At 45.1% G+C, this 17104-nt stretch overlaps 1 protein-coding gene across 1 annotated transcript in view; it reads right to left on the minus strand.

The window, feature by feature from the left end:
• Nucleotides 1–237: 237 nt before the first annotated feature.
• The window catches only part of LOC149364756 (lachesin-like), a 120239-nt gene continuing 103372 nt past the window's right edge, over nucleotides 238–17104 (minus strand). The window contains exons 4-9 of the mRNA XM_089570186.1: nucleotides 15447–15626; nucleotides 10943–11071; nucleotides 6273–6560; nucleotides 2880–2963; nucleotides 2049–2120; nucleotides 238–385 (exon numbers count right to left, since the gene is read on the minus strand). Coding sequence (XP_089426312.1) covers nucleotides 297–385; nucleotides 2049–2120; nucleotides 2880–2963; nucleotides 6273–6560; nucleotides 10943–11071; nucleotides 15447–15626 — 842 coding nt within the window. The 3' untranslated portion in view covers nucleotides 238–296. The remainder of the gene's footprint in view (nucleotides 386–2048; nucleotides 2121–2879; nucleotides 2964–6272; nucleotides 6561–10942; nucleotides 11072–15446; nucleotides 15627–17104) is intronic.

Below are 17104 nucleotides of genomic sequence, written 5' to 3' on the forward strand. Positions count from 1 at the left end.
TCTGTGAGTCCTCTGTTGCAAGCTGTTACTCCTCAATCCATGTCTAACCTTTCCATCTGCGAGCAATGAAAACCAGAGAAGTCAATATACTGTGCCATCACGCAACCCACCCTCGCAAAGGCAGCCATTTGCGTCCGCAGTGAGAAGAAAGATGAACACTCAGAATTTTTTAATAAACTCTAAAACAAAAGATGTCACCACCCAACGTCCTGTCTAGCGTCCCCGCACTGACGACGAAAGCGCACGGTTGTCCGGGTGTCTGGCGCAATCTGTGCGCACGAAGTTCTTCGCCCGTTTCAGTTCGCACAACGAAGCACCATTGAAACGAATGCGGCCACGAGCGTCGCACTGGCATCAGCGTAGATCGAAACACCGAGGCTTGCGTCTGAAAAGTAAAATGCATGTAAACACAGACAGCGACCATGAATACTTTCCAGAGGACACCTTTTAGCTGAAGAATAAAAATATTTCAATATTTAGAATTCTCTACTGCGAAAGGCAGTTGTGGGCGGCGCAACATTCTGCTTTTGCTTTTCAAACTTTCCCTCTATACCGTCCGTTAAATGAGATTCAATGTTTTATTCTTTCACTTGGACAAAGAAGCATGGTGATTAGTTAGTTTCTATCTTCCTTGCTTATTTTTTTACGAGCGGTTTATTATGTTTGTTCAACTGTAGACAACCAGCGGCAGAGTCAGTTGCATTAGAATAGCTGTCATGTAGTAGCTTGCTACAGCAGAACATTTATGAACTCGGCTCATTACCAGGAGATGAAGCGGGCCAGAATACTAACTATTCATTTTATAGAACTCTGCGTTCTCTGCAAAAGGGCACCGCTGTCGTTTACGGCATATTTAAAATTGATAATAAATCATATCCATGTACCTCTTGCTGTTTCAAATTCGAAGCGGTTGAGAAGTGATTAAGAGCGGCGGCTTTTACAGGGCTCATTAAGAATTTGAAAATATTTCTGAGTTGACTATATAAGCAACAGGCTATATCATATGCATATGGTACTTTGTTATTTACTCTCCAGCAGGTGTCCTGGCTATAAGTTACCAAGATTTTTCAAAAATATGTAATGTCCTAGGTGATGTGAAACCAGTTGAATGCTGTTGAAATTTACATGGCCTAGCTAGCAGTATTTTTGCCGTTCTAGAAACAATGCTAATTATTAAAGGCTAATTAGCTAACTTTGACTGACTGGTGACAGCAATAAAGTATCATCGCGGAAGTTCGAGATCACCTTGGAAAAGAATAACACAATCTGGCGGGCTAGTTGGTGGGAATCCATACGATTTCAGCAGCGCGAACACGGTTAGGAAAAAACAGAAGGCGGACAGGACAGAGCGCTGAACTAGCAACTTCATTTCAAGAATGCCCAAGGCACCGCTCTGTCCTGTACGCCTTCTATCTTTTCCTAACCGTGTTCGCGCTGCTGAAGTCGCTTGGAAAAGAGCCGGCTGAAATGTTTGCACCAGAGTACCATTTACGCATCTTTTTTTACTGGCCTTAAAAGAAAGCCCGCAAAATACAACAGCTGCCACCAGATAAAGGTGCTACTGAAGTGCCTCAAAATGCGCCTCAGAAAACAGTATCCGCTTTTCTTAGAAGAACTGTCTCCGATGGGGTCATTTAGTGAGCGCTGGGCGAGAGATATATGCGCCAAGAGCTGTCACGTGGTAGCTTTTGTATTTATCAGGCTTGTTTTTAGGTCGGTGAAGGAAGCTGAGTAAATGTTATCTTGGTGCAAACATTTCAGCCAGCTATCTTTTGAGACCATCTCCAGCTTCTGAACTGACACTTGATTTCTGAAGGCAATGCTAAAAAAATTGGCTAATTTGTCTTCGCTAATTAATGAACTCATCAAAACGACTACAAAAATACTGAAGACTGGGTCAATCTACACACCACAGTGCTCAGTTGTTTCACTCGGCTAGAGCACTCCGTCCTTTATTAAAAAAAAACTTCCGTCGCTTTCAGCTGATACCCCCGGTATAGAAAATTCAGCGTCAACAGCAGCAAGAACAACTTTGCTAGCAGGCTTACCCTGCCGTGGTATACCATTTTGAGATTCTTCGTCTTCGGAAAAGCCATCTTCGGATGCAAAATATTTCCCATCTGAAAAATATTTACACGACACGCACAACACTTAAAACGATTCATTAAATTCTTAGAAATGCGGCATGTTTATACCTTGCTTTCATCGACTATATTTCTCTGTGAAAAATCCCTTTATTTGTTTTCTTGTATTATAAGCAATGCACAGTTACAGGAAATATTTCAGGTTGGACGACATGTGCAACTTGTGATTCAGGTGGTGAGAAGAATTAAGCGATGGCATTGAGTGAGTGAGTGAGTGAGTGAGTGAGTGAGTGAGTGAGTGAGTGAGTGAGTGAGTGAGTGAGTGAGTGAGTGAGTGAGTGAGTGAGTGAGTGAGTGAGTGAGTGAGTGAGTGAGTGAGTGAGTGAGTGAGTGAGTGAGTGAGTGAGTGAGTGAGTGAGTGAGTGAGTGAGTGAGTGAGTGAGTGAGTGAGTGAGTGAGTGAGTGAGTGAGTGAGTGAGTGAGTGAGTGAGTGAGTGAGTGAGTGAGTGAGTGAGTGAGTGAGTGAGTGAGTGAGTGAGTGAGTGAGTGAGTGAGTGAGTGAGTGAGTGAGTGAGTGAGTGAGTGAGTGAGTGAGTGAGTGAGTGAGTGAGTGAGTGAGTGAGTGAGTGAGTGAGTGAGTGAGTGAGTGAGTGAGTGAGTGAGTGAGTGAGTGAGTGAGTGAGTGAGTGAGTGAGTGAGTGAGTGAGTGAGTGAGTGAACGGTGGCCTGTGTGTAGGTGTGTGTGGCTGTTCGGTTATGACAGAGCGGACATAGCTAAACCGAGAACTAGCTCACCGTGGTAGGAACTGCGGCCGTACGGGTGCCTGTCAGCTTGGTGTGAATCCAAGCTTTGTTGTTGCCGGGAATGCGGAGACAGCTCTGCATATAGGGGGAGAGAGAAATGAGATTTTAAAGAAGTTCTGAGGGCACATACAAGGGACCATAAAGAGCGCTGACGGAATGTTGCATTGAGGTATTCGTAACATATAAAACCCACTGCGTGGTTCGGGGTCCGTGGCGTTGTCCTGCTGTGCACGCAGTCATTGCTTCGGTTCTGGACGTCGGTCGCCGCACTTCGATAGAGGTGAATAACGAACTGCTTTGTACTAAGATCCTGGTTCGCGTTCAAGAGCTTCAGGTAGCCGAAAGATTAAACACCAGTCCTACACTTCGCTGCACCTCACAATGGCTTCCGCGACCTTGCTATTTAAGATTCATTGTTTAAAATTATCCCTCTCCCCCGCCCACAGCATGTCATCTCCTGCAATTCGTTCGCGATCACACTGCATATACAGGTAAGGTCAAAATGATACGGAGCAGAATACGGCGTTTGAACTTTCCTCGCGTGTTACCTGGAGAAAATATGAAGGTTTGTTGAGTTTTACCCTGAGCGCACCAGCGGTATTTGATATCTTATGTATAAAGTACCTTCTGATATTCGCCGGGCAAGGCGTGAGAAGAGTTTGATCGCCAATGCGTGATACATACATACATACAGGAATTTTATTGCAAGATATATATACACAGTACATAGCGTGTGCCCGCAGAAGCGCAAGCGCTTGTGGGCGGGCCACGGCAGTCACAACAGCATGCGGTGAATACAAAACGCTGAAAGTGCACACTTTACAATCCATAAAGAAAAAGAAGAAGAAGAAAGAAGAAAAAAAAGCAATAACACAAAGTCGAAATATTACATATAGTTCAGTCAACAAATTTAGCGATTGAGAATTATGTAAAGCAAAGAAAACCTGCAGTTAATAAATGGAACACAAATTTAAAAACAAAATAGAAATTACAAAGCAAATCAGTATTTCCCCTCTTTGAAACTTTCAAACCACGCTTGCAGTCCAGATTTCACAGCCGTCAACGAATCACAACCAAACATCTGAGCAGGTAGTTTATTAAAATGGTAGGGTATATAGAACTGTCGTGTCCTTTTACCATAATGTGTGTAAACCCTGGGATCCGTATTATTACGGCCGACGGTGCTCAAGGTTCTCGCACAGGTGCTCCTTAAAATGGGGAGATATTTTACACACCATGAAAGTTTCCCAACAAAATTTGAGGGCACCTGAGATTCAATTTTTTTTTACTAGGTGCTGCTTGAAGATTTCACAGTTTCTGAAGAAATTCCGCTACAAAAGTAATTACTTTCTGCAACAAGAAGGTAATAGCGCACTTGGTCAAAGGACTGAATCTAAAGCTGAAGACGGCGTGTTAAGCTTCATCGAAAAGCGGCTTCAAATGACACTTTGCGGAGCCATACGTTTTGCCGAATGCCTCCGAAATGAAAAACATTCGCACCTCGTTGCAACAAAACATTTTATATATAAATAATTGATATAGTGAAGGCATGATGATTCCCCTTGGAACCCCGGTTTACAGGGCTATAACGAAGCTACATCTATAACGAAGTATTCGCCGGTCCCTTCCACTTCGTTATAACGAGGTTCAGCTGTACTTCTAAGGGAAAGCGAAAAATACCCAATACACCTCACGAATTTACGGAAGCGAATAAACCCAAGCTTTTTACATATTTCTTCATCGGAAGGAAGCTTACACTGAGTTGCATTAAGACCACAAGGAGACACCAGATGGCAATACTGGTTTGGCATCTATAAAAGCTGGGGACGAATTTTTCCCGCCCGTTAATTTTTTTTTTTTTTTTTTTTTTTTTTGCGTGGAGCTTCTGAATCTTGACTGACTCTGACCGGTGAAACATTTAAAAAAAATTACTAGCGAGTCGAGAAGCAAAAACTGTTATGGCGATCTATTCGCGGTAAGTTGCAAGCCGAGGGAAGCACTAAAATACAACTTGAACTTTCCTGATATATGACGAAGCACTGCACTGATCGGTCTGAAAGGCCCCCGGTTATGGCGCTGGAAATTCTGGGGAGAAAATTAGTGATACGTTCTGCAGGAAGAGAATCAGGTTCCATCCACCTGAAGTGAGCGTAACGCTTTTTTTTCCGAAATTAATGAGCGAACTCAGACCGCGAAAGGCTTTACTACCCGAAGGTTAATAAATTTTGTGTTGTGTTGAGGTGTTTTATTTCGCTGCACTTAATTAATTAGGTGGCTATGGCTAGTCAGTCTTTTTCATACTTCTTGCAATGCCCAGGTGTAAAAATTAAAACCATGAAGCTTCGTTAGAGAAATCCGATTTAGTATGATGGTAGCAATTAAAACCTAACCAATTAAGCAGACACATTGAAAAATTGTAAGCTGCTTATAACACACAGTTTCTAGCAACGTTTGCTTCGTTCAGCTCATGCGCAGTGGTTCCTTTCTTAATTTATTCCCATGTCTTACTCTTTACTAAGCCAAGGCTGGACAAACGCTTCTAGTTTGCAGGGCTGCCACCATGTGCCGTGCGGCACGGAACACAGAGGGAATTTCGAATCTTTGGCGCGTCCGATTGATTTTCTATGGCCGTCGGAAATAATTTGTGAGCGCAGGATTCATTTTATAGTCCAGATTAGGCAGCGGCAAGGAGGTGTTGGCCGTGATAATCTCTAGGTTAACGCCTAATCTTGGGACTCTTTGTAAAGTTCTCTCAAAACTACAAGTTTAACATATCCCCATTAAGTAACGCAGCGTTCGCTAATGGATGCCAACAGATGTCACTAGTTGGTGAACGTCAGGGAAAGTTGGGCACGACTGTGTGATAGTACTTTAACGTGGCTTTGCTTGACAGGGGTAGCACCTGCGATTCATGCTTCGCCTCAAATAAAGTACTGCACAGCTACAAAATTCTGCAGCCCCGAGCGCCATCCCTCACCCAAACACAAAAAGCGACATATATTTCGACTAAAGCTATAGCACGTAACCAAAGAAAAGATCATTACAAGAAAAGCTACTCCCTTTTCTCCCTTCTCAAGTCAGACTAAAATCATGAATTCCTTTATGGTTCAGCAGATGGCACGAGCATAATAAAGAGGAAATCGACAGTTAATCATTCATAGTTCGACGCAACTGAGCAACCACTGCCTCCCATATGTCGCGAAGAGCATCCGAATCACGAGTTAATGAAAAACTCTTGCACTGTGAAGGTTTTATTACTTCGCGTTGTTTGCGGTCCCTCATCCAGAAATAGAAAGCGATCCATGCTTCGAAACGCAAACCGGATGCAGAGATAGCGAAGCCAAAAAAAAGGGTGCGGAAGGAGAGGGCTGAATATCAACACACCGTAGAGCTTGACGGAGCCCTCGGTGGACCCGAGGAGGTTTTCGGAGAGGCACCGGTAGGTGCCGAAGTCTCGCTCGCGCAGCTGCCTGACGGTGAGCTGCATGTGGGCCTTGTATCCGCCCTTGCGCACGCTCAGCGTGTACTTGTCGTTGTCCAAGAAGATCTTGTGGTTGTCCTTGGCCCAGTAGTTGACGGCCGGAGGGTAGGCCTCGCTGTGGCAGTCCAGCGTCACGTTGGCCCGCTGCGGAGCGCCGACCAGCTGGAGCGGAATCCAGATCACCGGGGGAACTGCGACGCCAGGCACCTGCGTCATCTTTCTTGCGCGGCCCCCGTTACTTATACGAGAGTAGGAAGTCCCGCCTGTTGTACTGCAAAATTCTGTATGACAGACAGGCACACATACTGGCGCAGTCGCTGTGAAATTTATGCGGGACACCGAGTAGAAAGCGCAGCTGTATCTAGCCCTTAAGGCGTTACTTCTATATACCACCAGAAGGGCCCTTAGACCTTTGAGCAAACAAAACTGCGGCAGAAGGCTACAATCACAATGTCACTCAGCTCACCTGCGCACTTTTATCTGCCATTCTACATCACATTCTGTCGCCAGCATCCACTGATGACTGTGCTAAATGTGTCTCCTACATCTGTTAGCCGCTGTCATTCTCTTGCGACAACTCGTAATGGTGGTCTGTGACAAAGTTCTCTCGGCCAGACTCGGTTCTCAATTGCTTCTTCAGTATCTCTGATATAGATACTGTTCCATTTATTCTGTTGTCAAGCTGTAATCACAAGAACGTCCACCCCGTAAGTGGAGGTCCTCTATTTATTTGTTCTGCGCTGCTCTCTTCTGGCACTGGAGGGCAGAACAGCAATCCGGAGAAATACATTATAACGTATTTAGATAAGAAACCGACAGTCTGGAGGTAAAGATTTGTTGAGAGTAACTTCAGGTAAATGCAAAATAACTTCCCCCGAGGCGAAGATCTGACAATGTATCTCACTTCCTTCCCCCTCCTGCCCCAGTCTGCCTCATTGCCAAATCCTTCCTGGAGCACGTAGTCAAAAATGGCACATCCTGGACAGTCCTCACTCTTCAGCTCACATTGTCATTGTGCTTCAGACACATCTAGGTAACGTCCCTAATGTTCAGCAGGAAAACGGCAGTTCTATGTTGGGACTTATCATTACGGTGATATTGCAGCCGGTTATCACAAAGTCCACTATGCATCTATTCCCGAATGGAGCAGGACAGCAAAATGAGGGTGTGCACTGTTATGCAATTCACTGATGTCCAATAAGCCACTCCAATGAAACTCGCCTCGCTCACTACTGGCGGTTTCTATTCAGCGGGAGCTAAAGCTCCACGTTAACGCGGGAGACACAGCGATAGGAACAGTAGAGTTGCACCGTTCGGTCCCAAGCGTACACTGTACCATGCTATAACGCACGACGCTGCGAAAGGTAGCGCACCTGCTCGTCCTGCCTGCCGTCATACACTTTTTTTCGCTCGATCACTGCAGCGGCCGATTGTTGCGTACTAAAGCTAGCAGTGACCAAGCAGCAGTATACCGTTTCATACTTGTCTTGAGATGTCGGCAGAGCGACTACGCCTGTTTGCACTGGCTGCGTCCCCGCCCAAAAGATAGCGTGCCATTGGTGAAAAGTAAAAGCGCTTCTAAGCCGGTCGAATCTGAGTAGGAGTAATAACTGGAAATCAGACATCGAAAATGCAAATATATTTTGTTGTGACAATGCGCAGGGACCCTGATTTGCAATGCCTAGCCTAACCTTGGCATATTAATGCGCTGTCCCTCACCGAGGCCTCTAGGAGTCGGAGTGCATCGCAGCGGATCGATACGGATTTGCACACTGTTTGCTCATAATGCTCAGGTTTGCGAACTAAGCATAAAGCAAATCTACTAAGCTTACCCTCGCAGTAGTTTTACAGATGTCAGCTGATGCAGCCCTGGACCGTCTTTATTCATTGGGAGATTGTAGTGCGTGTCAGAAATAGGCGGTCAGAAACACGTCACTCTAAGCCTGCGAGTTCAAAGCTCCACGTCAAAAGTAGATAACAATAGCCTTAGCGTGGTAATATTGGAAATATATGCATCCGTAGAAGCTTCCAGTTAGTTTTTTTTTTCATTTATCTGTGACATCGAACGCACCCAATCACCCCATCATACTCTAAGAAAAGCAAAAATACGGTCATTCGAGGATTGTTCTAAAAGCCGTAATATTTTTCAGAAGTGCAGAACTAGAATATGGGCTCGTGTACCAATTTAGCCCTCGTTAGAGCTGCATACGTAAGTGCTTCACTTGCATAGACGCTTAACATTTCCGCAGTAAATAGGACCTGAAATAACGAAATATAAAACGTCACCGATATGAGCTTTGAGGCTCACGTTGCTTGTTAGTGTGAATCTAATGTATTCGTGTCTGTTGACGTCGCCTAGGAGTACATCTTCGAATGCATACACTCACTAAGGTAGACGATATTTCTTTGGGCATGCAAAGGAGGTTGAGCCCCTTAAGTTCATTTCCATGTCACTGCCAGTGCTGAATAGCTCGATGCGTTCGGATTTTGAAGCATGGCTTAACGTTAATGAGTCACCGTACGTTGTAGATAGCAAAATAAAGTGCAGTGGTTAGGGTCGTGCAAGCTTTAACAGAATCGATAATGAAGGCAGAACTCTTGCAGGAAAGGGCAAAATTCGGGGACACGTGGCCATTGCTTCCGGTGAACTAGATGGAAGCCATCGTTTTAATCACAAGTCACTATTCGGTGTCTCAAAACGTGAATACCCTCAGCACGAAATCTGAAAGGCCAGTAACTTCATGTCTGCTTATTAGTATAATTATTATAGCTCAAAATTATTAGCAAAATTTTTCTTATAATATTTCGGTTTATGTGTATTCATTAGTCTTAATGGAAGAATATATTGAGAGCTCCGCCAGAGTAAACACTATCTGGAGTCGTATGCAAAGCCTTCGCCCAACCTAGCCTGTCCAATCATTATGAATCGGTCGGGGTGGTGCAGTGCTTAACGCATTTTGCTGTCGAGCAATGTAACGGGCACGAATCCCGGTGGAGGTGGCCGTGTTTGGATGGACACAGATTGCAAAAATTCTCACGTACTGTACGACGTCAGTTCACGTGTTGGTTGGTGTCACTATTTAATGACTGCAGGGAACTTGGCATATCTTAGAAATGACTTGGCATATCTTAGACTGAATTCGGTACTTTACCAGTACGCTGATGACACAGCGCTCCTTGTTCCGAATGAGTCGTACAACAGGGCTGCAGAGCTGCTACAAACGGATGTTAAAAAATTGTGTGATTGGTTTCCAGGTAACCAGATTTACATTAACAAGCAGAAAACGGCTCTGGTTTGTTTTAGAAATCCGCACAAAAGGTCACATTAAAGGAATCTGTTATAGTGCACGGTACTTTCTGCCCTAGATGTCCATGTGTTTCACTGCCCTTGTCTGAAAGAGTCAAATATCTAGGTATTCATCTCGACGCCAACATGTCTTGGTCTTTTCATGTTGAGCATCTCATCAAACGACTCCGTGTAACTTCTATGTATCTTTACAGAATGAAATTCAATACTTCTGTTAGGTTGCGTCAGCTTGTGTTTAAGGCTATAGGAGAGTCTATATTAAGGTGTAGTCAGGCTGATGATGATGATGATGATGATGATATTAAGGTATGGTGTCACTGTTTATGGCTCATGTGCGTTGTCTAGAAGGAGCCAAATCGATAGATTACTACACAGAATTTCCGCAAACATTTTGTATGGCACGTCTAAGGAGACCTTAGATAGTGCTGAAAGAATGATTGCAGCTGATGTGTACTTCATTCAAGATTTATTTAAACATGTAGTAATTAGTAGAAACTACTTTTCTAATAACTTTAAGCTTCCTGTGAACAAACCTAAAATACTAAGAAAAGTAGAGCCGTTTAAGCTTCCCAAGATATATACACACTATGGAAAAAGGTGCCGAATGTTCTACATCCCCTTCCTTTTTAACCAGCTTCCAACAAAAATGCTATCATTGCAGACTATCAAAGAGGTCAGATCACAAGTAAAATCCTGGCTAGTTACGTCTAGAACCTTTAAAACGGTACACTGACATAATGGCTCGAAACACTTTGAAGGTCTTGTTGATATGTGTTACGAAGCACGGTTGCTTTTTTTTTTGTTGTTGTTGTTGCATCCTCATAATCTATGTATTTAACCTACTTTTTCAGTGTGTACAAGTGTGATTGTTGTTCCTATCAATATATGTTTTTGTTTCTTTTTTTTTATATTGCAAACCATGTAATTTTGTCTGTACTGAGTCTGCACTTTGTTTGATTGCCGTGGCCCGCCCACAAGCACCCTGTCTTGCGCTTCCGCGGGCACACATACTTCCATGTGTAAATATGACAAAATAAATATGTATGTATGTAAAAACTAGCTCTTCCAGCCTGGATGGGTTCCTTCCCTTTTAAAGTAAAATTGACCTTCGGTAGCATTTCTATATATTCCTTGACTGACGTTTTTTCAAAGACCAGCTGAAAAACTCATAGCGTTGTATTTGAGTAGGGATCGAAATTCAACGAGCCACTGTGCACCAGTGTATCCAACAGCCACGACCCGCTTTAAAGCATGGGTCCAACTCACAGTGTACGTGCAGCATGATCCTGCGGCTGACGGGCGAGGGCACGTTGTTATTGGCGATGCACAGGTAGGCACCCATGTGGACCCGGCTCACCCGTGTCACGGTCAGGAACTCCCCTTCGTAGGTTTGCACTGCGCGAGGAGCAAGAAGGGATCAGCAACACGACCAAACCAGCTTACCGAAGGAACCAATGAACAGAAGAAAAAAAAACATTCAAATGGCGATCACATCTGCGATAATGCGAATATGGGAGGTTTCTTTGTCCTGCAGTTGGCGTGGTTACCCTTATGATGATGATAATAGTGATGATGATGAATGTGGGTTGTCAGTGCTAGCTTTGAATGTTGCTGCCACATATGAGTGCCTGATGATTTTTTTTCTCATTTGGGAGGGTTACAACAAAAGTTTCACGGCGGGAAAAATGTGCTTGAACATCTCAATGTGACGATCACGCACTTGATCATCACATTGTGCTGCGCATATGCTTATAGCATCGCGAAAGCGTTCGTCTTCTCTTTTTTTTTTTTCTAAGCGATGTTTATTGCCTCAGGACATAAAAGGGTATGTAATGATGGTTTTGGAGGAACTCAGACCAGGAATCTTCTCACCATACGTACGATCTTCTGCCGTTGCCTAGCAACCAGAGTTACTACCCAAACTGGTAGTAACTCGTGCAAGTTCGGAAGAGCTTCGCGCCAGCAGCTCAAGAGGTTGCTCGGGAAGAGCAACATGGGTGACACAATCCCCACCGGTGACTGCGATAGAAACAGCCACCTATCATCGCAGTGGCGCATTTCTTAGCCGCTGCGACACTGCGCTGGTAGTGGTACGAGGACTCGCCGCCATCTATGAATATTAAGTACAGAATGACCAATTCTGCATATATAGGAGTTAACCTACTAAAGATATCACGTTCATATCATTGAGGCGAAGATCAAGTGCCGCCTGCAAGTGCAGAGTGAACACCTGTTTCGCACGTCTACTCGGTTTAACTACGTTAAGCCCTACCAACTTCAAGAATATAAATTCACAGGGGAGTAATGAAGTTACGAGCATAAACAAAAAGGGAGAATGGTGCAGCTTAATCAGTTACAACTAAACCGACAGCGACTGGCTCACTCTTCTAGCTTGCGTTCTGCGCAGGAAATGTGGCATTCTCTGGGCCTTTATTACCTGTAGCACTGATTGCAAAAAAAAAAAAAATGCTGATCTTGTTTTGTAATTTGTCCCCTTGTATAAGAGAATTCATCTTCGATGGAACTGCTCCTAAATTTTCTCCAAAGTGGGTGTCGACTGACTACCACACTGTTATCACGCGAGCTGTTTTTAAACGTCAGACTTTTGTGGTTTCTTCCTTGTCTCTCGTTTATTTTTTCACATCACTGAGAAACGGAGCTGTTTGGCTCACACGAGACTTCTACCGTCGACGAATAAGCGCGAGGGTTATGTGAAATTTTAAAACAAGAGCGATTTTACCTAGGCTGACCTGAGAAACAGTCCTCAGCAACGCGCCACGTTGGATCACTTTTGGCGCCTCCCTTGGTCTTCAAAGCGTGAGTGACGGCTCAAAGACCTGCTTCTCGCGCTCTTCAAAAGAGACGTGTCTGCGTTCAACTTTCCTAAAAACATGCAGGCACCTTCGCGACTGGATTGAACAAGTTCCGTCCAATGCTTTCTGGCTCCTGTAATGCTGTTTCCGCGCCTAGCACATGCAACACCAGAGAAATCGTAAAGCATGGTCCGAAATGAATACGGTCCAGTGGCAACGTACGGTAGGCATTTATTTTTTGTGAAAATTGCACACAAAGGCGCAATGTTCGCTGGCAGACACACTGTTCTGTGCTTTTTTCATTGGAACAGACTTTTTGAAGTGTTCTTGGAAACACCACATGGCCTTTGCTGGTCGCAGCTTTGCAACGTTCTTTTCGCAACGCAAAGTTTTGCAGCTGTCTATCGTGTAAAAAAAAAAAAAATAATAAGGAATCGTGTCTACAGCAATGCCAATTTCTGGTAGTGTGAAATTAAATGGTCTTTTATTGCACTTCGTCCAGCTAATTTTATTTAAGTAAATATCACTGCGTGTCGCGAATGTATACCACAAAGTAAATTTGGACTTATTTTGCTGGAGGCATCCCTTATCAACTATCAGCAAGGAATGAAATGCGAACAAGCCAACCAAGGTGTCAACACAAAAATAACAACATATTGGCGCCTGGGCAGGAAATACAAGCGAGTTTGATTAACACTTTTTAAGAAGACTCTTCGCGCATTCGAAGTTAACATAATCCCAGCCAGTATTGAGCTTCCCTAAATAAGATTTTCGTATTTTGCTGTCCACGGCTCCATTGCCTTGTTCGCATTTCATTTCTTACTGATAGTACCATTGTTTACTGGCACGCAAAGGTGTGTTTGCCAGTCAGCATGACTGGGTCAATTAGATAATTCAAGATCTAGTTAAGCAACGTACCAAAGAAAACCTGAGCTCATCCCATCTTCCCTTCATGTTTTGTCGGTTTCTGCATTTTCTTGAGAATCTCGCTTCGTATGACGGCAGGCAACCAGCGACAATTTAGCAACACACGTCGCACCCTGAGATACCGCGTCACACAAACTGCGTCACTAGCGCCGGTGCTCTCTAAGCGGTGCGCCTTTCTTGCCTTGACCTGCTCAGGAAGAGCCAATTTTCTCGCAGCGCATTTCAGCGGGTGATTTCAAGCTGCCAATCGTAGAAGAAAAAAAAAAGAAGGCAAAGAAAAAAGCGCTGTATACACACGTGGAGACAGAGGGCGAGAGAAAGTGACGCCCTCCCGCAGACTCGATCGCGTGTAAGCCTTAGTGATCCTGGGGGTCAAAACACCGTGAAACCTGCGCCGGGTCTCCCGGCGAACGGGTGAGCAAGCAATCTATTACAGCAGACCCAAGCTCAGCAGGTTTTTTTTTCGTCTCCTTCCCGCCCACTACGCATCTTGTGTGTTCTCTTTCTTTTTTATGTCTCTCAGCTAGGGGCTTCGGGCAGCGGCCACTGTTTCCCCAGCGCATTCCGCGAAAGCAGCATCCGTCGGCGTCGGAGGAGGCCTTCTTTCTGTAAGCCGGTCGAGCTCCTGTCAAGAAATCGGCTCCCCTCGGCGCAGCCTTCTGCTGCCGCCGCCGCTTGTCTCTTGATACCTCCGTGCTCCTCTCGCCATCCTCCCCATCCTCGTTCTGTCTCCGCGAGTTTCGCGCGAAATTCTTTTCGCCGCTTGTAGCGCTTCCTTGTCTTTGGTCGGCGCCCGTAAGTGGATCGAAGGATTATGTCCTTTTCACTTTGCACCCCAGTTGTACGGCTGCTTATTTACACCCGTTCGTGCCGATGTCTGAAGGTGGCACATCCCCCCCCCCCCCCCTCCATAGAAGGGTAGGCGTTTTTTGTTTATCTGTTTTTTCTTTCGTCGACGGTGTTCAGGAAGCCCGGTGGATGCTCTGCTGATAAGGCGGAGCGCGGAGGTAAGCAATCGCTGGAGGAGATAGGCGCCAATTGGTTGCGCTTTGCTTTGTTTGGCATCGCACTCGAGCATCCTATACATTTTACACCTTGTTTCTATTAATTCTTCAAAAATGTGGAATGAAGATATCTGCGAAGCTGTTTCCATAGGCATTTTATAGCTTTTTCCCCCCCTGTAGCGAAATGGCAGTTCGTGCAGCAGCAACGAGGCGTTTCTTTCAGTTGTTTTTGTACGATCTGGCGTTTTACCTTCGTAGAATCTGCCCCGCGAGTACCGAGCTTCTCGAAACCAGCGTCGAACGTGCTGTGTGTACAGTGGCGGTCGCTTTTATTGTGAACACTTTAGTGCGCGTTCTTTAACGTTATCGCGATAATATGTCACGAGATTCAAGCGGCCTTAGCTGGTATTAAAGAGTTGTAGCATAGCGTGATCCGGGATTCGCTACCGTGAACCGCTTCCGCGAGGCGCCATTGCGCGTGCGCAGAACGTACTGAGGCCGCCAGATGGTGCCATGTGCCCACCATCTGCAGTCCAATCAGCGCCTACTCTGTCGTCACGTGTCACTGTGTCAGTGGTTCCCGCGGAAGCAGATCATAGTAGCGGATCGCGGATCATGCTATGCTATTACTGTCCATTAAGAAAGCACACGTAGCAGGTGACACGGAATACAACAGACGGCGCGAGGGCGTCTAAATGACGTGGTGTACACAAAAGAAACGCGTATCCACGTCCATGAAGTTGGTGGTCACTACTGTACCCTGTTCATTTTTGTGATGTCCCGTATGCTCTGCTATCTATAGTTATGCCACGAAAGAAGTATGGGGAGCCGAACTTTTTTTAACGCAAAAAAACTTAAAGCTCTCAGACGGACACGTTTCCATTTCGGTGCAGGGATGAGGTAGGATGGGGAAGTGTCAACGGAAGAGGCTACTATAGTGGCCGTAACCGAATTGATGACTATGATGATGAGGATGATGATGGTGCTGATGATCTAACTCTCACTGTACAGCGTAGCCTTACTTACCGAGCGTTTGCGTCTTCTTGCCGTTCTTCCAGGCGCCGAGCGGGATGGGCTCGTTGTCTTCCCGGCGCCAGGTGATGGCGGGTCGCGGGTATCCCCGCGCCTTGCACGTCAAGGTCACGTTGGAGCCCTCGCGCACAACCACGTCCGAGCTGCTCTCCTCCACTACGATGTCCGGTGGTACTGCGGGTATAGGCAGCCAACTCAATGACGCGACCATTGACGAGCGAGCCAGTTTACTACGTAGTGTATATTCTGAGCCAAAAAAAAAAAATGTGTCATTTGGGGATAAGTGCATCTGTAGGCTGCGTCTAGCATCCGGCCACCCTTTTTTGATGCGATAAAATAAAAGGTACCGTTTACGAAAAAAGCCGCAACCGTCCGTCCGTCTGTGTCAGTATAAAGCATGCGTAGTACCGGGTGTTGAAAAACATGCCCACTATGGCAGATGGCAATGAAGTAATTCAAATCAATTCAGTGCAGTTGCCATTTTCACACAGCGACACTGCGCATCAGCTCATTGGTCGAGAGACCGAGAGACCTTCCGAAGAGCTACGTGCCCAAAAATAAGCGTTACGGCGTCTCGGGAAGAGAAACCTAGGTCTCACAAACAAACCCAACCGGCCGGAGTAGTGGTGCGGGAAAGTACTTGGCCGGGAGGGATCTTTAAAGTTATTGCATTGTACTCTTAAAGTTAGGTTCATCGCCGTCCAATTTTTTTTTGTCATGTTCTGTTTGGTATAGTGGAAGCTACTGCGCAAAAGAGACGCAAGACGTCTGTTTTGCGCTGTACCTTCCAGTATGAACCGTTACCAACTGTCCTGATTTCTTCTGTTCGATATTCTGCATTTTGTGTGATTGATAAGCCCACATGTGTTCTTGCTAAGCGTCAGTTTGTATTCATCAAAAGCTCCTCTTATATTTTGCTCCTGTTATTGAGGTTTATGAAAATGAGGAGAAAATACATTAATAAAACGACGCTGAACAGTGATCATGGATGCTGTAAAAAAATGCAACTCGTAAAAACGTGTCCATTGCATCTTGCGAAAATTGTGGAGAAGTTTCTAAGACTCGTGAAGTTTAATGGTTCGTGCTAAAGCTCCTGAGAATGAAATAGCAATTTCTATGTTATTCTTAAGATTTGCATAACGGCGGAAACACAAATTAAAACAAAATATGAAGAAGGAATATCTATAGTAAGTACACTGAATGGGATTTGAGAAAGCAATGTTTGCTCTACGTACGCTATTGCCCTTCCGTTCAGGTGCTGAGTGTTCTTTTCCTTCACAAATGTGCGAGATGAAGCTAGCAACGCTGTTCAGGTTACGACAAACGCGCAAGTTTTCACACCTCCCTCCCTTCCTCTAGCCGTATGCTGCTAGCTGTCCTGGTTAGCTTAGTTGCTAGTGCAACTGCCCGGGCTAGGCAGTGGTCCCACGTGCGTTCCCCGGATCTTGACGAATCTTTCTTCCACTACGAAGTTTGTGCAAAACCTGTGTATAACTTTCCACTGTAGCCGTTGGCTGCTCCTGGGTAGCTGCTACTAAGTAATATTCATACTGTTTTGCGAATTTTTGTACATGAGCTTTCGCTAATATAATCTGTCACATCTTGTCACTTTGTTCCTGTCCAATCGTCTAATTTTTTGGCCGTGAAACAGT

Source organism: Amblyomma mixtum, chromosome 2 (genome assembly GCF_055824585.1).
Source record: "Amblyomma mixtum isolate Tamu chromosome 2, ASM5582458v1, whole genome shotgun sequence".
In the NCBI taxonomy this organism is placed as follows: Eukaryota; Metazoa; Arthropoda; class Arachnida; order Ixodida; family Ixodidae; genus Amblyomma; species Amblyomma mixtum.